Source organism: Ranitomeya variabilis, chromosome 6 (assembly GCF_051348905.1).
Source record: "Ranitomeya variabilis isolate aRanVar5 chromosome 6, aRanVar5.hap1, whole genome shotgun sequence".
NCBI classification, from domain to species: Eukaryota; Metazoa; Chordata; class Amphibia; order Anura; family Dendrobatidae; genus Ranitomeya; species Ranitomeya variabilis.
The window spans coordinates 80,019,193-80,042,407 of record NC_135237.1 but is presented as its reverse complement, the minus strand read 5'-3'; the positions used below and the strand labels follow the sequence as shown (position 1 = coordinate 80,042,407).

The 23,215-nt window shown below is 39.0% G+C and overlaps 1 protein-coding gene across 2 annotated transcripts in view; it reads left to right on the top strand.

Moving 5' to 3' along the window:
- Nucleotides 1–23,215, top strand: part of DNAH11 (dynein axonemal heavy chain 11) — a 390,030-nt gene that overhangs the window by 318,382 nt on the left and 48,433 nt on the right. The window contains exons 67-71 of one of the 2 annotated variants that reach the window (XM_077268714.1): nucleotides 10,104–10,308; nucleotides 12,537–12,701; nucleotides 14,811–14,951; nucleotides 17,487–17,657; nucleotides 21,073–21,195. In XM_077268714.1, coding sequence (XP_077124829.1) covers nucleotides 10,104–10,308; nucleotides 12,537–12,701; nucleotides 14,811–14,951; nucleotides 17,487–17,657; nucleotides 21,073–21,195 — 805 coding nt within the window. Of the gene's footprint in view, nucleotides 1–10,103; nucleotides 10,309–11,664; nucleotides 11,802–12,536; nucleotides 12,702–14,810; nucleotides 14,952–17,486; nucleotides 17,658–21,072; nucleotides 21,196–23,215 lie in introns of those variants that run through there. The other variant, XM_077268712.1, reaches the window with a different exon arrangement.

Genomic DNA, 23,215 nt, shown 5'->3' with positions numbered 1-23,215 from the left:
TTACAGATCATTGGTCGTACCATGCCGCCAGACCTGCAGCAATGTGGTGGCAGGCACTGACTTCATTCAGGCACTTTTCTCACCTTTAAAAATAAAGATACCTTATTTTTCGTATTATAAGATGCACTTTTTTTCCTCCAAATTTTGGGGGAAATGGGGATGCATCTTATCATCTGAATGCAGCTTACCCGTGAAAGGGGAGCTGTGGTGGAGCGGGGTTCCAGGAGGTAGGGTGGCTGCTTCAGTAGTAGGGCAATGCTGCGATCCCCCGGGCTGGGAGGAGAGGGTGTCAGCTGTATAGATCAGCTGTCATGTGCCCAGAAAGGTGCGGGCTCAGCCCCAGAGCCCGTACCAAGCAGGGAAGTCCGACATCGGCATACTGTTATGCCCGATGTGGGAAAGGGGTTCATTTAATCCTTTGCTCTTTCTGACTTTTTAAGTCCTGTGGGCAGTCCTATCAGTGACTGACATATTTCTGTACACACAGTTATATAAAGACAGCTGTCAGTCACTGATAGGACCGCCCACTGGACAGAAAATCCTAGAAATAGCAGAGGATTACATTATTAAATCACAGGTTATATTGAATCTTTTCTAACCCAACTATATATTGATTTATTCCACATATGGTGCCTTCAGATTGGACTGCATTTTCCAGGTGACAGGGTCCCTTTAAATACTGTAAATAATGGCACCTAGAAGGCTAACAGGACGTATGCTTATACACAGTGGTGTAACTAGAAGCTCATGGGCCCTCATGCAAAATCTCCAACAGGGTCCTCCCTCAGCTATCACAGGTCACTAACAGGAATAGTATTTTCATATGGGCCAAAGGGATCTTTTGGCCCCCCTAGGTTCCTCTTATAGTAACGCTCCTGCTTACACACATACACTGTGTCCTTGACAAGCATTGAGATTGATTTGTGGAGTAAAATTCAGATGGGGTGTATAAAAAGTAGCAAAAAAATGAAATGTTTAAAAATAAAATAGAAATTTAAGTAGCCTAAAAAAACTCTTTACAAATATATTCTGAATTGTATGGGAATACCCAAAAAAAGATGTCAAAAGCCTGGCTGGTATCTGAAGAGGCATTAGAGTATAAATGTGTATTGCCAAATTGTAGGCTCTTCTAAGAATGTGAATCCTGACAGAGCTTGCAACCTAGTAATCCATCAAGTTTAAAAACTTGCATAGAAAGCAAGATGGTCAGAACATTTCCTAATATTGTTCCCTTTGAAAGAATAGTGCAGTAGAATACTAGAAGAGCTATGTGTCTCCCCTTGTACCTGCGCCATCTAGTGGTAAATTAGTACAATAAACATGTTCTGCGTGTAACTCCTGTGCACCAGTGGTTATAACCCCCCAAGTTACAAAGCATTTCAGTTTTACTAAATAAATTAGAAATAATTCAGAACTAAGCAATAGTAGATGCGTGTTGAACAAAAAATGTAGGGTCTCCCAATACTTAATTATTTCTCAAAAGTATAAATGCGTTTCTTGCGCTTCAGATCTAAGAAGGAATCGTAGACAAAATTGTAGTTATATACTGTACATTGGCATCTACAAAACTCTGAAATCTCAGAATGCAATTTTGTTGTCTTTTTGTTAAGTCAATCAAGAAAACTAAACTTTTTTTTACTTTACAACTGATAATAGTATGTTTCACAGTGATGACAAAAATTCTCTATATGAAGTAAATGTAAAATAACCTTGATCCAAAAGTAGTATAGAATACAAGGAGTAAAGTGGAACAGGTCAAACATAAAGCAAACTGAAATTACTATTTTCATTTTTATATCTGCATGTAGAAGGTCACAGGAAAATAACACATTGAAAGGAAACTGGGGCAAACTTAACCAAATGTCAATATGTGACATGTATGTAGTAAAGGCATCACGAAAGAACACACAGGCTCAGAGGAACGAAAAAGCACATGTATGAAGAATATGGCTCAAGTTCACAAATCAGTCAAAAATAGGGATTATCGAATAGCTTTGGATAAGTGCTTATCGGAATAGCTATAGCGCTTCCCGAATAGCTACCTCGGGAACCCGGATACCTGGAGCGCTCCTTATAATAAGCTGTTCTGCACCGCAGCTGCATGTGTCACGGCTGTGTGACAGTCACAACACATGTATGGAGAGCCCAATAAACAGTATCTCCATGCATGTGTTATTACTGTCACACAGCCGCGACACATGCAGGCTCCAGGTATCCGGGTTACCGATGCAGCTATTTGGGAAGCGCTATAGCTATTCGGATAAACACTTATCCAAAGCTATTCGCTCATCCCTAGAAAGCCTTGGAGCATCTGGCATGCAATAAATTTGGAGCTCAAGCCCCAAATGTCCCACATACATATCCCTTGTCCACATGTCCCATATACCTAACCGTGGTCCACATGTCACATATACCTATCACTGGTAATTTCTCCATCTCCTCCATTGCCAGCATCCGCGTAAATCGGACTGCACTCGTGTGATCAGATTCTCGAGTTCTCTCACAACATGCTGTGATTGTTTTCTTATGCTGAATCGCATGAGAAAACCATTCCTGATCTGCACTGCCCCAAAGTATAACACTTGCCCATGTTATACGGCAGTGTGAGCGAACCCATAGATGCAGTTTTGTCCCCTTTTACAGACTAAACTTTTATAAGCAGCTGTATCCGATTTCCCTTATCTAACTTGTATAATATACAGGGACATCTTGTTAACCCCTTAACGACCACCGAGACGCCTTTTAACGGCGGCAGTTAAGCGTACTTATTCCTCAGCGCCGTTAAAAAGGTTATAGAGCACCCAGCGTCAGAAAATCTCCGGGGTCTCGGCTACCGGGGGTAGCCAAGACCCCGGAGAGTATGATTCTGGTCAGTTTTTACCGTCCTCGCCTGTGATTCCAGCTAATTTTGCATTCAAAAAGTCAAACGGTGCTCCCTCCCTTCTGAGCCCTGCCATGCGCCAAAACAGTGCCTTTCCTCCATAGGGTATTGGTGTACTCAGGAGAAATTGCACAGCAAATTTTAATGTCCATTTTCTCCTGATACCCTTGTGAAAATAAAAAAGTTTGGCTCCAAAGTAAATTTTTTGTGAAAAAAAAAAAAAATAAATTCTTCCACATTTAGTTCTCGTGAAGCACCTGAAGGGTTAATAAACTTTTTGAATGTGGTTTTAAGTATATTGATGGGTGCAGATTTTAGAATGGTGTCTTGTTGGGGTATTTTCTGTCAAAATGACCCCCCAAAATCACTTGAAATGTGAGGTGGTCCCTAAAAAAATGGTTTTGTAAATATTGTAGAAAAAATGAGAAACTCTTATAACCTCCTAACAAAAAAAAAATTATATTTCCAAAATTGTGCTGATGTAGAGTAGAGATGTGGGAAATGTTATTTATTAACTGTTTTGTGAGATATGACTCTCTGATTTAAGAGCACAAAAACTAAAAGTATGAAAATTGCAAAATTTGCTAAATTTTTGCCAAATTTCCATTTTTTCCATCGAAGTATAGTTATTTTGTGTCCACCTTAAAGTTTAATATAATTTAAATAATTTTAAAAATTATGTATACGTGTATTTTTTTTAAGTTAATACAAATTTATGATTTACTACTAAAATTAAGAAAAAGGGATTTTACCTCTATGGTTTTCCCTAAGCTATTTATTAAATTCCATGTACATTGAAAGAAATACTAGCTGACAGCAGTGCTTATATTTTTTTTTATATGATTGTGTATTTTGTCATTTTTTTACAATATGAAATATTTATTTCTCCATGCATATCCTAGTAATATCCAATATCTAATATCACAGTTTTGAATATTTTTAATGGCTTGCCAAGATATAAATTCCGCCTTTGAAATAATGGCTAAATAGATGGTTGTGATATATTTGGTGCAGTCCAACAGTTGAAGTTCATTAATAATTGGAATGTTGTGGAGTATGAAGTAATGAATACTAATTACTCCTTTCATGTCTGACAGCACCCTGCGGACCAATCCATCAGCTCAGACTTTAATTTGGTTCCAGTAATGGTTCTATCAATAGTACATTAATTCTGTGTTGAAAAGATATACAGTTGAACCTGACCCACACTGTAGACTCTGGTGTCATAAAATGGCCACATACTGACAACAACTAGGCAATTACAAATAATTAAATCTACTGCGCTTCAGACACCACTAATTTAAAATAAAATATGTCTTATGATATCAATTGACAGTGGAACGCGTAGCAGGAACTATATATTGAATTGTATCCATTCCAAAGAAAATTTCCGTGCTTTCATTTTACATGTCTGCGAAGGATCTCTAGAAAATGGTAATATAACTCTGGCTATCTGAAATGATCTAACTTCTGTGATCATAGTAACTTTATTAAATAGTTCTGAAGTTTGGAGTATTCATAGGGAAAGTTTTATACGATGATGTATGTGTTTTTAATCTAAGAATTTAATCGTGAAAACATTGGAGTATCAATGATTGGTAGTTTCAGTGGTAATTGCTTTGGTAATAATCCCTCAGTGTGTTAAAATGTTTGTTGCCAAAGATACTTATGGTTGAGCCGAAAAAGTAAATTAGGCTTTAATGTGTCTCTGGTTTGTAGGACATGCCCATTCGAAGAAGTTACAGTGCCAGACACAGCCCACTGTTGCGATTGTCGCTTTGTGGGAGTGACTAAAGGTTCCATTTACACGGACCGACCGGCAGCACTAAATAACCACGAATTGGGAAACCTTTACTGATCCGCAGTCATTCAATAGCCTGTTTACATAGGCAGACTGTAGTAAAAAATACGCACTGAGCAATCTGAGTACATAGTCTGCCATTGTTTGTGGCAGCAACAGTCCTGTTTACACAGAGTAGTGCACTGGCAAGAACGATGATTTTTGTGCTGTGCAAAAGATCATTTCTCCCAGTGAATAAGTGTTTTGCTCATTCATCAGGTGTTTACACTGAAAGATTATCGTGCCTTGAGTGTTCTTAAGAATTCTCATTGAGGATTATCCTTCACTGTAAATGCAGCTTAGGCTGCTTTCACACTAGCGTCGGTACGGGCCCGTCGCAGTGCGTCGGGCCGACGTACCGACGCATACTGTGAAATAAATGCCCGACGTGGGCAGCAGAAGCAGTCTTACGACGCTTCCGCTGCCCTATTGTAAGGTCCGGGGAGGAGGGGGCGGAGTTTCGGCTGTGCATGCACGGTCAAAAATGGCAGACTCGACGCACAAAAAAACGTTACATGTAACTTTTTTTGTGGCGGCGGTCCGTCAAAATACAACGCAACCGTCGCAAATGCATCCTGCAGACAACTTTGCAAGATGCGTTTTTTCTCCTGAACGACGCATTGCAACGTATTGCAAACGACGCTAGTGTGAAAGTAGCCTTAAATGATCCTCTGCCATCAAATGGTTCCTCTTAACTTCTGAAGCATGAGCGCAGTGCTCCTCAGCTTGCCCACTTCCTGATTGCTGGTGGCTGCGGTATGAGCTCTTGCTTGAGTGACAGGTTTAGCTAGCTTCATCATCCTGCTACTGGCCTGAACTGTGTGTACACTGTTGCTACTGTATGAGGAAGCATTGTCTCTGCAGAATCAGTAGGGCACAAGAGAGTTGGCCGTAATTAGGAGCCAACTTCTCAATCAATATTCCATCCAGCCTCAATGCAGTGCTGCAAGCTCAGACAGGGAGAGCTTGTAAAAACTAAACCTGTTTGAGCATTTAAAAGTGAAATAAAAAGAGTTATTGGGTGTAAAGAAAATAAAATAAACACTATATCCATTGCAAAGGTGCTTATTTTTGCAATGTCTACACCATGACACCCAATGAAAAGACGTGTACACTGCTACAGTGGCATGTAAAAAATTTTGCACCCCTGGTCAAAATTACTGTTCTTGTGAACAGTTAAGCAAGTTGAAAATGAAATGATCTCTAAAAGACCTAAAGTTAAGGATGACACATTCCTTTGGATTTCAGGCAAAAATATATATATATATATTGTCATTGTTTTGTTGTTTGTTTGTTTTTTCATTTTAAAAATTACAAAGTTGAAAATGAGCTGATGCAAAAGTTTGGGCGCGCTTTTAGATTTATTTACTCAGATAACTTTGTCCAAAGTTTCAGACCTTAATTAGGGTTATGGCATGTTCTCTATCATCGTTAGGAAAGAGCAGTAGATGCAAATTTTCCAGCCATGGATTCTTCAAAGCAGCTACCTAGCACTCTGAAAATGAAAATGGTGGAGGCCCACAAAGCCGGAGAAGGCTATAAGATATCAAAGTGTTTTAAAGTTGCCCTTGCCAAAGTTCAGTTCGAAATGTAATTCAGAAAGGCAGTTAACAGGAATAGTGGAGGTAAAGATAAGGTCTGGAAAACCAAGCAAAATTTCAGTGAGAGCTGCTCGTAGAATTGCTAGAGGCGCAAATCAGAACCCACACTTGACTGCAAAAGACCTTCAGAAAGATTTAGCAGACTCTGGAGTTGTGGTACATTGTTCTACTGTTCAGAAACACCTGCACAAATTTCGCCTTCATGGAAGTCATCAGAAGAAAACCTCTCCTGCATCATCACCATAACCTTCATCATAAGAAGTATATCTAAAGCCTGATGCACTTTGGAAACAAGTGCTGTGGACCGATGAGGTTATAATAGAACTCTTTGGCCTCTCCACCATGACCAAGACCAAATCGCTGTCTAAGGACACCAGTGTCAAAATTGTAGACCTGAAGGTCAGGAATCAGTCCACAACTACATAGGACGACCTATGACCTGAAGAGAGCGGGGGACCACAGTCTCAAACATTTCCATTAGTAACACAATTGGAAACAAGTCCCGTGGACTGATGAGGTTAAAATATAACTCTTTGGCCACAATGATCAAAGGTGTGTGTGGAGAAAAAAGGGTGCAAAATTTCAGGAAAAGAACATCTCACCAACCATTAGGCATGGTGGTGATCATTTTACGGGTATAGGGAAGAGTGGATTCAATTAAATTTCAACAAGGTAATAATAATATAATCTTTATTTTTATATAGCGCTAACATATTCCGAAGTGCTTTACAGTTTGCACACATTATCATCACTGTCCCTGATGGGGCTCACAATCTAAATTCCCTATCAGTGTGTCTTTGAAATATGGGAGGAAACCGGAGTACCCGGAGGAAACCCACACAAACACGGGGAGAACATACAAACTCCTTGCGGATGTTGTCCTTGGTGGGATTTGAACCCAGGACTCCAGCGCTGCAAGGCTGCAGTGCTAACCACTGAGCCATCGTGCTGTACAAAGTCTTGATGCAAACATAACACCATCTGTAAAAAAAAAAGCTGAAATTGAAAAGTGGATGGCTTCTACAAATGGATAATGATCCTAACCTCACGTCAAAATCCACAATAGATGACCATAAGAGATGCAAGCTGAAGGTTTTACAATGACCACAACTGTCCCCTGATCAGAACATCATTGAAAATCTCCTAGACCACAAAATAGCAGTGCATGCAAGACAACCCAGGATTCTCACAGAACTGGAAGAAATTTTCCAAGGAAGAAAGAATTGAAAGACTCTTGGCTGGCTACAAAAAGCGTTTACAAGCTGTGATACTTTAAAAAGGGAATGCTGCAAGGGGATGTTATTTCGGTTAGTTAAATGTGTCCCCTAGATTCATTGTATGTTTTTAAATATGTTGAATAAAGGTTATAGTAAAATTTGATATTAAGTATGGATCTCTTCATTTTTTCGGGTATTAATCTTAACACTGAAAAACTTTAGTATATAGGTATTAACCATGTAGAATGCCCAAAGTTTTGCATCAGCCCATTTTCCTTTTTGTAATTTTTAAAATGTAAATGATGACAATATACTGTATACACTATATTTTTGGGGCTGATATACAAGGGAAATGTCAAATAAATAAGGCAGCACACTGCAGCGCTAAAACATGCAAACATGAAACATGAAAATTTAACTGCATTACTGCACTAGAAATATGAAAAAATGAGAGCGTTTAAATTGGCCAATTCATGTATACCTGGTAGCCACATTAAGGCATCTCTCGTCTACCAGGTCCTACACTTTCCTTTCTTCGCTGAGAATAAACGTCTTCATCTGAATGGGTACCTGTGAACCCTCTTCTTAGACTAAATTTTTCTCTCTCTGTGGAGGGGTAATGGACCTGCTTCGATTAAAACACCTGTGGCTAAGAGGCGGAGTGCTCAGTCAGAAGGCTAATGAATACAGATTTAAAAAAACTGACCGTCGCATCCAAACATAGACTAAGTGTGAACAGGTGCTGAACCTAGAGTCACCAACTCATATACAGTCAAATAAATAAGGCAGCACACTTCAGCGCTAAAACATGCAAACATGAAACATGAAAATTGAACTGCATTACTGCACTAGAAATATGAAAAAATGAGAGCGTTTAGCGCATAAATTGGCCAATTCATGTGTACCTGGTAGCCTCTTAGCCACAGGTGTTTTAATCGCAGCAGGTCTATTACCCCTCCACAGAGAGAGAGAAATTTAGTCTAAGAAGAGGTTTCACAGGTACCCATTCAGATGAAGACGTTTATTCTCAGCCAGGAAAGGAAAGTGTAGGACCTGGTAGACGAGAGATGCCCTAATGTGGCTACCAGGTACACATGAATTGGCCAATTTATGCACTAAACGCTCTCATTTTTTCATATTTCTAGTGCAGTAATGCAGTTCAATTTTCATGTTTGCATGTTTTAGCGCTGCAGTGTGCTGCCTTATTTATTTGACTGTATATGAGTTGGTGACTCTAGGTTCAGCACCTGTTCACACTTAGTCTATGTTTGGATGTGACGGTCAGTTTTTTTTTAATCTGTATACAAGGGAAATGTGTCATCTTTAACTTTAGGCCTTTTAGAGATCATTTCATCTTCAACTTGCTTAACTGTCCACTAAGAACAGTAATTGTGACCAGGGGTGCTCAAACTTTTGCATGCCACTGTATACTGCTTGCTATGTGTTTTTTTTAGTGGAGGCCTCTGCATGGAATAGTGCAGCGAGTTACGTTCTTCTATGCGTTAAATAAACATAGTACTCCCAACATACCAGCCAAACCGAGTTTCTCTATAGACACATACTGTAAGAGAAAAATAATTTGAGTAATATAACACTTTTTATTAATTTTCTGGAACTAAAATGTCTCAAATTTTGTAACAAATTTTTGTACAAAAATATTGCTCCTTTTTGGGATTTTAAGCCATTTTCAAATTTTTCTTTTAAAAAAATGGATGGCACAGGGTCATGGTTAGCTATGAAAATAGACTTTTTCGACTTTTGTTGTGCATGTGTGTCATAATGGGAGAAGTGTTCCTGCAATATGATACGGTTATGTCATGGTGTTCAGGTGGGCAACAGAAACTGAACCCATATGCCCACTTCCAGGAGCTCGGCTTTACGGACACATGAGCTCCTGCAGTGACTGCCAGGGCTGCGATTAGTAAAGTCTCGCAATTTGGTTGCAGTAAGCTGATGTCAGTAAGCTGGAGGTCATACAGTGACCGCTAAGTCTGCCTGGCAGGTGTAATACCCTACATATCTATTGCAGGGTACCAGACCAAGCGATTATTATAAAATCTTCCATAAAAGGGTCAAAGTCAAAAAGTAAATTAAGAAAAAATTGTAAAAATAAAAACAACAAAACAAAGAATGTAAAAATCACAGAAAAATATTTCACCAATTAAAAACAGGGTTTTTGTCCGTAAAAACGAAAGTTAACAAAATATGCGCATAATTGTCATCACCACATCAGGGACAACTAAGTCTACAAAATTGTCACATTACCTTATTTTATCTTTCAAATATTAAAGCGTTCAATGTCCTCCATCTGTTTTATATACTATAGTCCTCGACTGAGCTCTTTCTTACAATGTTTTTTAATGACAATTTTTTTTTTGCAAGAGTAATTGAGTGCTAAAAAAAATTACAAGCATTCAGGGAAAGAGAAAAATATTCACAAATAAAAACTTGTGAGATTCCAAAAATTATGGAAATCAACATGGTGGATCTCTATAATTAGCCAAAACCTGTTTTAGTATCTAAATCGTATTAACGAATCATCTTTGAATGGTTTTGCTCAACAGATATATAAAGATAGGCGACAAAGAATGTGAATACAGCAAGAATTTCCGATTAATTCTTCATACAAAACTTGCAAATCCACATTATAAGCCGGAGCTTCAAGCTCAAACCACCCTTATTAACTTCACAGTCACTACAGATGGACTTGAGGATCAGCTCTTGGCTGACGTGGTCAGCATAGAAAGACCAGATCTGGAGAACCTGAAGGTAAAGTAGTGATCATAACAGTGCAGGAGTTAGCAGGTAATCCTTTTAGTTTATAGGGGTATTAGAATAGGTCGTAAATATCAGACCAGTGGCGGTCCAACGCCTGACTTCCCCATGATCAGTTGTTAGCTTTCACCAGCAGCTGGATGTAGACATTGAACAAAGCAGAATGGGTACGGCCAATCAGTTATCCTCTAAGAGAATAGGAGCTGCACTTTTTTGGGGGGTGTTGGGCCCCCACTCATCTGATTTTGATGATCTATGTAAAATATTGGTCAGCAATATTATGCCTAGACAGCCCCTTTTATGCACCCTGTGGACACCTATGATTTTATGTTTATACCCATTGTTCAAAAGAAGTGGTTACGTAGTAAGTGTGGTTGAGTATGTACATTTGTTCATTTATTTTAAACAGAAGAACTTTAAAATACTTAAGGGGAAGGTTACAAAAATCAGTGTTTCACTGGCCAGTCTCGGTCAATAGTTCTCTGAAGTAAAATGCGATAAATGTATTAGGAAGCACAGGTCTCTTGATATATTTTCTGTGTTACAGAAATGCAGTTTCTTGTGTAAATGTTGTAAAATCTATTGGGTCTAAGAAGGCCCCACTTCCAGCGGAGCCACATTTTCACATTAGAAAAGTAGAGACACACAGATTAGTCAAGAGTCACTTTTCTTTTTTTTTTTTTTTGCAAGCAAGGTCTGTGCCATTTGCAACTATTGTACTCGTTTTTTGTTGTAAAGCCAATAATAAATCCCAGATGAAGATAATTAGTACATAAAATAAATTAGATGCATCACTCAATTAGTGGAGGAAAAAAAAAGTTAACAAACAAAAAGTATTAAGGGCAAAGAAAAGTACCTAGTTAAAGTCACAACTGTATGTTTTGGAGAGATCGGAGGTATATACTGGTACTTGGAGTATTGCACAAAATGTACTTTCAAGCCTCTGAATTATCTTCATTGTATAGGCGTAACTTCCGAATGTTTTCGAACGACTCCCATTTTTTACTATGTCCTCCTGAATAAGAAAGTATAGCATATTTGCTTTCCCATACAGTAAAAAAAATGATATGCCGATGCATACCAGCTCAGTGTGCCCTGTTCTCACATGCTATATGCACAAGGACCTATGGATATGCCACAGGTATACAGTGGTTAAAGTAATTGTCTACTACCCTATATTCTCCTGTGTAAAATAAAAGTACCCTATACTCACCTCCTGCCATTCCAGTGATGCTGGTGCTGGGTCTCCCCAGGCTCTCGTGACATTGTTATGCCACAAGAGCCCTACAGGTAATGAGTGGCCGCTTATGTGCTGCAGTGCACACACCTCTTCTCGACGCTCAAGGTTCTTCTAAAGGAAGTGAGAGCACAACTGCTCAATAGCGGCTGCTGAATGGTTGCAGGTCCCATGTGGCATTTCAATGTCACGCGAGCATTTGGAGACCGGGAACCGAAGAGCGATGGAATGGACGTCAGTGATTTTTCTGGTACAAAAAAAAAGAGGTCCAATTTTCAGCAGTGTTTTGGATCCGATTTTTGTCAGTGTCAGTTTTGGATCCGATTTTTGTCAGTGTCAGTTTTGGATCCGATTTTCATCAATGATTGATCAGTGTCAGTTTTGGATCCAATTTTCATCAATGATTGGTCAGTGTCAGTTTTGGATCCAATTTTCATAAATGATTGGTCAGTGTCAGTTTTGGACCCTATTTTCATCAGCGTTTGGTCAGTGTCAGCTTTTACAATCAGAGTTTCAGAAGTGATTTTATGGAATGAAAAAATAAATTGCAAAGCTTTTCTTTTATGCTTAAAACAGACAGCACATGGATTGCATATAAATGGCAATATGTGCTGTCGATTTTCCACAAATCCATCAACTTGCATGGGTAACTTTGATCTGTGACTTGGATCAAAAATGGACATGCCTCCATGGTTTTTTTGTGGGCACACGTTCTTCAAGAAAACACGGATACCAGAAACACATGGACAAATAGCACCATATATTATAATATTAATGTGTTCTATCTGTGAAAACATGGATAGGACATTAACGTGATTCATGCGCTTCTGAATGAGGCCTTAGCCTTTATCATGTTTTGTATGTGAGATGTTTGTCCTTATTGGAAGGGTAAAGATTTTTAAGATTGCCATGTTTTGCGATCTTGTTCTTCATACATGCGTAGGGTCTAAATTGTTATTCGACATCATTTTTCGTGTCCTCTCAGTCCATGCTAACAAAGCAGCAAAATGAATTCAAGATAGAACTGAAGCGGCTGGAAGATGAGCTGTTGATTCGCCTGTCGGCCGCAGAAGGAAACTTTTTGGGTGACATGGAGCTTGTGGAGAAACTGGAATCGACTAAAACCACAGCTGCTGAAATCCAACTCAAGGTAAATTGTCTACATCTTGTAATTATTCACTATTCATTTCCCGTACAAATGACAATTTATTCATATCTTGTTTCCGGAAATCTAAAAATAAAAAGGGGGTCATGTGCATACAAAGTGTTCTAAGGAAATGTCAGTGTTACCCATACGCGCGAGGTTTCAGCCTTTATTTTTGTTGAGCAGATTGAAATCTATGTAGGACCATTATACTTTTTGATATGATACAATGTGGCACAAAGCAAGAGGAAAATAATATCACAATACAAAGAAAAACACAAAACAGAGCAAAATTGAAAACTGAGAACAGTAACCAGACCTATCCCCAGCCCTGACCTGAGCTTACAATGTAAAGAGGCAGAGAAGACGTACATGTTGCCAGAGATAGGAGTTGTATATATGAATACCAGGAGTAAATTGTGGACTTTAAAAAGAAGTGTATGATGTATTATATGCTTGTCATGAAGAACAAAGAGGATTGAGTTACTTTCTGGAGAGTATTTGCAAGACATGGAGGTGCACAGTAGAATTTTTTATGACGAGTGAAAAGAAAAAAGTAATTGAAAAGAAAAAAGTAATTTAAAGAGGTAACACTGAAACAGCACCAGTCTTGTCTTTAAGATGTATCTGGTGGTGCAGCTTTTCCACATTTACGGAATACTAGCCATAGACTAATCCTGTGCAACTACTTTTACTATTCAAGGACAGTAGACAGAAAAGCAGTAAATCTTAGTACTGAGTTGCATGAACTTTTAACTGATCTGGCTACTATGTTTATTGTAATAAATGTGTTGGAAGAACAATTATATGCAGCCTTCCAATATGCAGGGGACGATTCATTAAGATCTTTGTTGCTCAGTAGTGATGAGCGAATGTGCTCTGATAAGGTGTTATCTGATCATGCTCGTGTGCCAACCGAATTACTTTGGCGTGCTCAAATAATACGTTCAAGTCCTCACGGCTTCATGTCTTGCGGCTGTTCAACAGCAGCAACACATGCAGGGATTGCCTAACAGGGGACCCGAACATCTTATTAAAACACACTGAAGTCTCTGTTAGCACACAAGCAAGCTCGAATAACACCTGATCTGAGCATGTTCGCTCGTCACTATTGCTCAGTCGTGATGAACTTAATGAGTCAGTAACTGGAGTTTATTTCTGGAGCGAGTTATGCCATTTAAGTGGCGTGACTTTTCAGGAATTTGATGAGCAGACACCTAGCCACGTCGGGTTATCTGACCAGGACTGGCATGAAAACACCAAAAGTCACAATTTTGTCCAATTTCCGAAATGATACTAGCGTAATCATCTTAATGAATCACCCTCATAGACTTTAGAAGATCAGCATTCATTTCTTCCTTTTGTGAAGCACCGCTGCCTCCTTTTTAGTGCAGCTTTCTCCATAGACGCCATCAGCTTTTGTCCTGACTACGACTTCTGATGGAGGAGCATGTGACCAGGTAAATCCACCAGCAACCTCCATTGTGAAACATAGCACATACTCTGTTTTCCAAAGTGCAGTGTTTTTCACTGAATCTTGCAGATGGACGTGTCTGATAATATGCCCCTCAATCAGTGGCCATGTTCCATCTGCTGTCTATAGACAAGGTTGTACTAACAAGGGGGAGGTAATTCCCAAAGGAAAAAAATTGATGCTGATCTTGTATTAATTCAGTGGCATACTGCTATGGGGCTCGCAAGTAAAGGAGATCCAGAGCTGAATGACCTTATCCAATGCCTGACATCCTCACACTTCTCCTAGCGTTTGCACCGCAGACATCTGCTGGTAACTGCATATTTGTTATAATAAACATGAAGCAGCTAATCCCTTTAAGATCTCGGGTTCTAGGTTTGCTAGAGTAAGACATGAAAAATTAATTAAGAAGCGTATGAAAATTGTATAGAGAGTTGGCCCCTACATTTAAAAATAAAAAGTTTTATCTTGATCAAATAATTATTTTGCTAATTCCAGCATCACTCTTTGGGTAACCTGAATTGAAATTTGCAGAAGTTGAAACATTTATTTGCAAGATGTCCATGTCTCTTTAGAGGCATTTTGCAGAAATACCAATGTCATGTCTCTCTGGTTTCACGAGGGTCTTTATTATTTGACAGGTGGTTGAAGCCAAAGAGAATGAGATAAAAATTAATGAAGCCAGAGAACACTACAGACCTGCAGCAGCCAGGGCGTCACTGCTTTATTTTGTTTTGAATGATCTCAGTAAAATAAATCCCATTTACCAGTTCTCACTGAAAGTAAGTATGTCATCTCAGCCCACTGTCTTTATGTAGCTTCCCAATTTTTCACTTACTGTCAGTCATGAAATCTTTCTTACCATCTGACCTCCATTTGTAGTCATGGTTGTATCGTAGGCCTACAATAAGTGGCCTAAATTGAAAATAGCACGTTGGAATAATTAGCATGATGATCTTTTATGTGCTTAAAGTGTATATCCATTTATGTGAGGACAATTAGTGCAGGAGCTTGCACTATAATAATTTTTGTAAACTGTTTGCATTTGTGTTTTTGCAAAAAATTATGGCGCAGTCCAGCTGAGGACTATGCTATCTTCTAAGTTTCTTTCAAAGCAGTATATTGTAATGTGATCATCACTAGAGACTCAAACCTCAGAGGCAGCATAGATGGTCCATTCTGCTAATTAGGGCAGGATCGCTAATGAAGGTGATATAGAAAAAGGAGGTTCACTATAAAGGGAAGAGAGAAAGTTAAAATGTTTCAGATCTTGAGAATAAAATCATCCAATTTATTTCAATACTAAATTAAAACTCCATCATTAGAATACTACAACTAAGAACGCATGTTGTTATTTTTTTTTCTGTGTGTATACTCGTTTTAATGATGGAGTTTTCATTTATATTGGAATAAATTGGATTTAGTTACTTTAAAATCCTACTAGAATAGCAGACCTTTTATATGGGGTTAATCAGAATCATTTTAAAGAAGGGGCAGAGAACCACGGTCTCTGGGGTGTTTATGACCTGCGATGTCATCTAGCCCAGCCCTCAGACAGATCCCTAGTGGGTTGCCGGCCCTTTAAATTTTCTGCTCTTGTGTACTCACATGTAACATTCACTATGGAGCACTTCTGTGGCACAAGCAATGCAGGATTTTTCTCCTGATACTGGCAAGTGTCGTCATCAGCACATTCTTTGTAGGTGCAGTTAGTGCGCCCTGTACTCCTGGTTTTCATGCAGCAGTTTCAGTGTATCCTATATCATGTGTATATACAGCAGTCTCAGTGGATCATCCACGATGTGTATGAAATAGTCTGTATATCTTATGTTATGTACAGTACTCAGAATTAATTTATATAAAAAGTGCATGTCTACCAAGAGCAGGGAGTGATGGCAGCATCTTCTCTTTAATTATAGAGCAATACATCTGTGAATTCATACCATCCGTGAAATGTAACTCCCCAGCATCAGGAGCACTCATTAAGCCCCACATAAGTATACTGCCACCAGCATAAGTCACTCTTGGCATCATGCATTTTTCTAAAATTATTTTTTTTATGCATTTAGCATGTAGTGAAGCATGGTGGTGGCAGTGTCCTTATGTGGGGCTGCATTCGTGCTCCTGCATTGGTTAGCTACATTTCACTGATGGTATCATAAATCCACAGATATACTGCTGTATATAGAAAGAGAAGATGCCACCATCACTCCGTACCCTTGGTAGATGTGCATTTTTCCAATATGACAATGATCCAAAACACACATCTGTTGCATTTCTGAATAAGAACGGGGTGACCGTGATTCAGTGGTGAAGCATGTCTCCTAAGCTGAATCCAACTGAAATACCTATGGGGAATTGTGAAGAGACAAGTTGAGCATCACCCTCCATCCAGCATCCAGGCTCTAAAAGAGGCCGTTCTTGAAGAATGGAAAAAGATAGAGGTTGCAATATGTTGCCAACTTGTTCATTCCATGTCCAGAAGACTTGGTGCTGTCTTTAAAACTCATGGAGGTCATACAAAATACTAGATGTAATAATTTTTGATGTGGGGTGTATTCATTTTGTTGCATCAACTAGTTTGAGTAATACAGAAGATTTTGTAATTATTAACCTTTCTTTTATGTTATGTTTTAAAAAATGTTCTATGAAACTCAGTCTTGTCAAAATTTTAGAAATTTTTTCGTATTCAGTGAGATATTGATTACAATCTTTCTTTTCAAAGAGGGTGTACTCATATATCCTGAGCACTGTGTATACAGCAGTCACAGTAGCGCTTGTGTAATGTATACAACAGACCTCCCACTGCTTGAGTTCTTTGTTATGTGAGCATTGATGAATTTTCCACTTTGAGGAGGGATGTACAAAATATGCATCTGTGTTGAGAACAACTTACTGCTGCAAGCAGTTCTTTTCAAAAACTTATCAGTAGAGCCGAGTTTGCTCCAGACCGGTGAAAACGTAACCACCTAACATCACACTTACACAAACACATTATTTTATTTTGTTATTTTTATTTTCCCACTCAAAATTATTTGTTTGTTTCTCAATGGATTTGTGCAGATTATGGATGACATTAAGGTGGAAAACGTTCTGAAATGGTATGACAAAAACCTGGCATTTTAACAGGTGTGTGTGTAGACCTTTTATATCCACTGTATATGCTGGAAGCTTGCCTGTGTTGTTTATATGGTTAATGTTCCACTTATGAGCTACTTGATAGTGATGCTACAACGTACAAAAGTTTTAGTATTCGTTATACTGTATATTTCTTTATTTTGCTGGAACTAAAAGATCTTTTATATTTAATTTTACAGGCATTTAATGTTGTTTTCCATAAAGCTATTGGAAGGGCAGAAAAATCAGAAGATGTAAAAGAGAGGGTAGGCAGTCTTACAGAATGCATTACCTTCTCTGCATTTCTTTACACAAGCCAGGGACTTTTTGAAAAGGATAAATTGACCTTCCTGTCCCAGATTGCATTTCAGGTAAGTTAAGTTAATATCTTTTATTAAAGAAACTCTAAATACAAAACATGCATACAAAAATAAAAATTATGCCAGGTATTCCGTTTTTAATTTATTAACCCCTTAACAACCAGAGGTATTTTTGATTTTGCATTTTCATTTTTTGCTCCCCTTCTTCCCAGATCCATAACTTTTTTTTTTTCAAAATGGCCATGTGAGGGCTTTTTTTTTGCTGGATGAGGTGTACTTTTGAACGACAACATTCATTTTAACATATCGTGTACTGGAAAATGGGAAAAAAATTCCAAGTGCTGTGAAATTGCAGAAAAAAAGTGCAAAGAGACTATACAGGTCCTTCTCAAAAAATTAGCATATAGTGTTAAATTTCATTATTTACCATAATGTAATGATTACAATTAAACTTTCATATATTATAGATTCATTATCCACCAACTGAAATTTGTCAGGTCTTTTATTGTTTTAATACTGATGATTTTGGCATACAACTCCTGATAACCCAAAAAACCTGTCTCAATAAATTAGCATATTTCACCCGACCAATCAAATAAAAGTGTTTTTTAATACCAAACAAAAAAACTATCAAATAATAATGTTCAGTTATGCACTCAATACTTGGTCGGGAATCCTTTGGCAGAAATGACTGCTTCAATGCGGCGTGGCATGGAGGCAATCAGCCTGTGACACTGCTGAGATGTTATGGAGGCCCAGGATGCTTCAATAGCGGCCTTAAGCTCATCCAGAGTGTTGGGTCTTGCGTCTCTCAACTTTCTCTTCACAATATCCCACAGATTCTCTATGGGGTTCAGGTCAGGAGAGTTGGCAGGCCAATTGAGCACAGTAATACCATGGTCAGTAAACCATTTACCAGTGGTTTTGGCACTGTGAGCAGGTGCCAGGTCGTGCTGAAAAATGAAATCTTCATCTCCATAAAGCATTTCAGCCGATGGAAGCATGAAGTGCTCCAAAATCTCCTGATAGCTAGCTGCATTGACCCTGCCCTTGATGAAACACAGTGGACCAACACCAGCAGCTGACATGGCACCCCACACCATCACTGACTGTGGGTACTTGACACTGGACTTCAGGCATTTTGGCATTTCCTTCTCCCCAGTCTTCCTCCAGACTCTGGCACCTTGATTTCCGAATGACATGCAAAATTTGCTTTCATCAGAAAAAAGTACTTGGGACCACTTAGCAACAGTCCAGTGCTGCTTCTCTGTAGCCCAGGTCAGGCGCTTCTGCCGCTGTTTATGGTTCAAAAGTGGCTTTACCTGGGGAATGCGGCACCTGTAGCCCATTTCCTGCACACGCGCCTGTGCACGGTGGCTCTGGATGTTTCCACACCAGACTCAGTCCACTGCTTCCTCAGGTTCCGGTCACCTCTTCTCGTTGTACAGCGTTTTCTGCCACATTGTTTCCTTCCAACAGACTTACCATTGAGGTGCCTTGATACAGCACTCTGGGAACAGCCTATTTGTTGAGAAATTTCTTTCTGGGTCTTACCCTCTTGCTTGAGGGTGTCAATGATGGCCTTCTTGACATCTGTCAGGTCGCTAGTCTTACCCATGATGGGGGTTTTGAGTAATGAACCAGGCAGGGAGTTTTTAAAAGCCTCAAGTATCTTTTGCATGTGTTTAGAGTTAATTAGTTGATTCAGAAGATTAGGGTAATAGGTCATTTAGAGAACCTTTTCTTGATATGCTAATTTATTGAGACAGGTTTTTTGGGTTATCAGGAGTTGTATGCCAAAATCATCAGTATTAAAACAATAAAAGACCTGACAAATTTCAGTTGGTGGATAATGAATCTATAGTATATGAAAGTTTAATTGTAATCATTACATTATGGTAAATAATGAAATTTAACACTATATGCTAATTTTTTGAGAAGGACCTGTATTGGAAAAGGAATGAATGAAATGAAGCTGTGGAAGGTAGTTTACCTGTATGATGTACAGTAAGATCCTAGAAGTCCGTGCTGCAGCGCTCAGGTCACCATGGTATGTGGTATGTCGCTTGTGTCCTTATATCGACACGTGGAAGTGAACGTCAGCTGCGCTTCTGTGTCCTTGGATAGCAGGGTAAGGTGTCAAATGCTCATACACAGGCCGGAGATAGACGAAAAAGGCCGAAGGAGAAATCGAAGATGTGAAACGCCTGTGAGCCAGCGTAGCTTAACAGTATGGAAGTGTACCTGTGTGGCTCAGCAGCGGTGATAGACAGTGAATGGTGAGAGTACATGGAATGGGATAGTGCATACACGGTGCAATAGTCATGCATTTGCAACCTTATTAATAAAAGAAAGGATACTTAAAGGAAGGTAAAAAGGAGAAAATGAGAAAAAGAAGTAGAGGGAGGAAAAGAAAAAATGAGAAGAATAAAAAAAGGCAAAGAGAAGGAGAAAGGAGAGGAACAGGATGGGAGGCACAGAGAAAGAAAGGGGAGAAGTGTACCCGTCTGTGTCTACTGCAGGATCTAATCTATTATTCATATAGTGGAAGTCTATTTAAATATACATACATGGAGTACCAAGAAACGCATCAATATTGGACCTAGTGTTCCCTATTGAGGTCCTCGGGTCAGAGTTTGTAGAGTGTGAATCCAAAAAGATTCAGGTTCTTAGAGTCCTTGGATTCTATCACCACCTCTTCTGGAAGTAGGAATGTGATCAATCACCTGATAGCTTAGCTGGTCAATGGAATGGCCATTGGAAATAAAGTGGGCTGGGATGGGTAAAAGGGTCCGTCCACATCTAATGATGGATTTGTGTTGGGAAATATGGTCTCTGATATGTTGGGTCGTCTCCAACATATCTGAGACTGCATGGGCACTTAATGAGATAGACTACAAAGGAGGATTCACAAGTTTAGTGACCTCTACTGGGTTCCGTTTATCCAAACGTGGATGAATGAAAGAATCTCCTTTGGTAATGTTTGAACATTGTAGACAACTCAGGTAGGGAAATGTGCCTTTGCTTGGTGGAGCAAGAGTATGTTGTGTGGGATTGAATTTCTTAGTTAATGTTCAAAACAGGTCAGTTGGATAATGCAGACAGAATGGAGGGCCCTGTTAACTATTATGGATTCCATTATGTGTCATTTTTTGGAACAGCAAAAGAAAAAGTTCTGCAGGATGCTGTTTTATTTTTCCATTCTAAAAAGAGACCTATATCCAAGTTCAGGCATACAACATAATCAATTAGATTGTAGGAGTAGACCCTCCTACTTCCATTTTGCTCTTTATTCCATTTGTCTTATTTTAGGAAATAGCAAAAACTGAACAGACAAACAGAATTCCTGAACGCAGGTGTGAATCCTGCGAAACCAGCCAAATAATATATTTTAGACTTCGCTGTATAAAATTATTGTAATTTGTGCATTTAACGTAGATCACTTTTTCTTTTTTTCCAACAAAAGATACTTTTAAAATCAAAGGAAATCGATTCTTTGGAATTGGACCTTTTGCTGCGCTTTCCTGTTGATCAAGTATACCAAAGTCCAATCGACTTTCTGTCAGTTCAATCATGGAGTGCCATCAAGGTAATGCTAGGAATCAATTCATTAGTCAAAATAATATGTATGAGGATTGACTTCTGTGAGGATCGCCATATACAGTGGCATATAAAAGTTTGGGCACCCCTGGTCACAATTACTGTTATTGTTAACAGTTAAGTTAAGCAAGTTGAAGATGCAATGACCTCTAAAAGGGTTAAAGTTAAAGATGACACATTTCCTTTGTATTTTAGGCAAAAAAAATATATATACCGTAGTAATTTTTCATTTTAAAAATTATAAAAAGCAAAATGGGCCAATGCGAAAGTTTGGACACCCCTTGGAGACTTGTGTGCTCAGATAACTTTGACCAAGGTTTCAGACCTTAATTAGCCTGTTAGGTTCATGGCTTGTTCACTATCATTGTTAGGAGAGGCCATGTGATGCAAATATCCCAGCATTATAAAAACCCAGCCTCCTCTAACCTCGTGCCAAAAATGAAAATGGTGGAGGCTCACAAAGAAGGAGAAGGCTAAAAGATAGCAAAGTGTTTTCAAGTTGCCCTTTTGTAAGTTCGAAATGCAATTAAGAAATGTCAGTTAACAGGAACAGTGGAGGTCAAGATAAGGCCTGGAAAACAAGCAAAATTTCAGTGAGAGCTGCTCGTAGGATTGCTAGAAAGACCAATCAGAACCTTCAGCTGGACTTCAAAAAACCTTCACGAAAGATTTAGCAGACTCTGGAGTTATGGTACATTTTTCTACTGTTCAGAGACGCCTGCACAAATATGGCCTTCATGGAAGAGTTGTCAGAAGAAAAACTCTCCTGCGTCTTCACCATAAAAGTGCTGTGGACCAATAAGGTTAAAATAGCATTCTGTGGAACCAATGATCAAAGGTATATGTGGAGAAAAAATGGCACAGAATTTCAGGAAACGAACATATCGCCAACCATTAAGCATAGAGGGTGGATCACTCATTCTTTGGGATTGTGTTGCAGCTAATGGCATGGGGAACATTTCACGGGTGGAGGAAAGAATGGATTCAATGAAATTTCAACAAATTCTTGATGCAAACATAACACCATCTGTAAAAAAGCTAAAGCTGAAAAGAGGATGGTGAATACTTAAAGTGCCACATGAAGACCTCCCCTTTCCACAGGCCCACCCAGAAGCATGAGCATATCATTAACTCAAAACTGCAAATAAAGATTAAACAACAACCACAAGATGGATTTCATCAGCCAAGCTAACTGATTGTAATCAGTATAACATCACCAACCTGACACTGTCTGTAGGTTATTGTGCACGATCCTGCTGACAGGTTCCCTTTAACAATAACAGTAATTATGAACAGGGGTTCCCAAACTTTTGCATGCGACTGTATAATGAGAGCCGCCCTTTCCCTCGCCACTCATGGCTATTGCACATTTCAGTCACTGTAGAGATGGGCAGGGGAGTGCTCTTGTGAATATACCGGACTGATAAACTCTTGTCCCAATTCATGAAACCTGGTGTCTTGCTGTCTTGATGAAGGCAGCACTGAACGTAAGAGGCACCAAATTATTAAGGCTACGTCCCCACGATCAGGAATAGCAAAGTTTTGAATGCAGCGTATCTATCGCTGCTTCCAAAATTCATCATTCTACTTATCGCACTTATTTGTCAGTATCTGCGGATTCACTCCATTCAATTGGTCAAAATCCGCAATGGAGACTAGTGTCTCCGCTACAGAAATTTGTATAAATCCCATCCGCTGTGCTTTTAATGTAGAACGCAGCATTTTGGACTTAGGGCAAATCTGATGCGTCCAAAACGCTGCTATTCCTGATCGTGGGCATGTAGCCTAAGAGGTATGAATTTGGCACATGTTTCATCTGCCTGTCACTGGAGTAAGAAATGTACACCAGCGAGGGACTGGAGTATATTTCTGTCAAAAAGTATGCCACGTTTAAATCATCATTTTTAAATCGCCTTTTTTTAATAAGTTGGTAGAACAAAAAACAAAAACTCACCAAATTTTTGCATAACTGTGAGTTATGCCAAAGTTTATGATGTTTCAAGCAGATT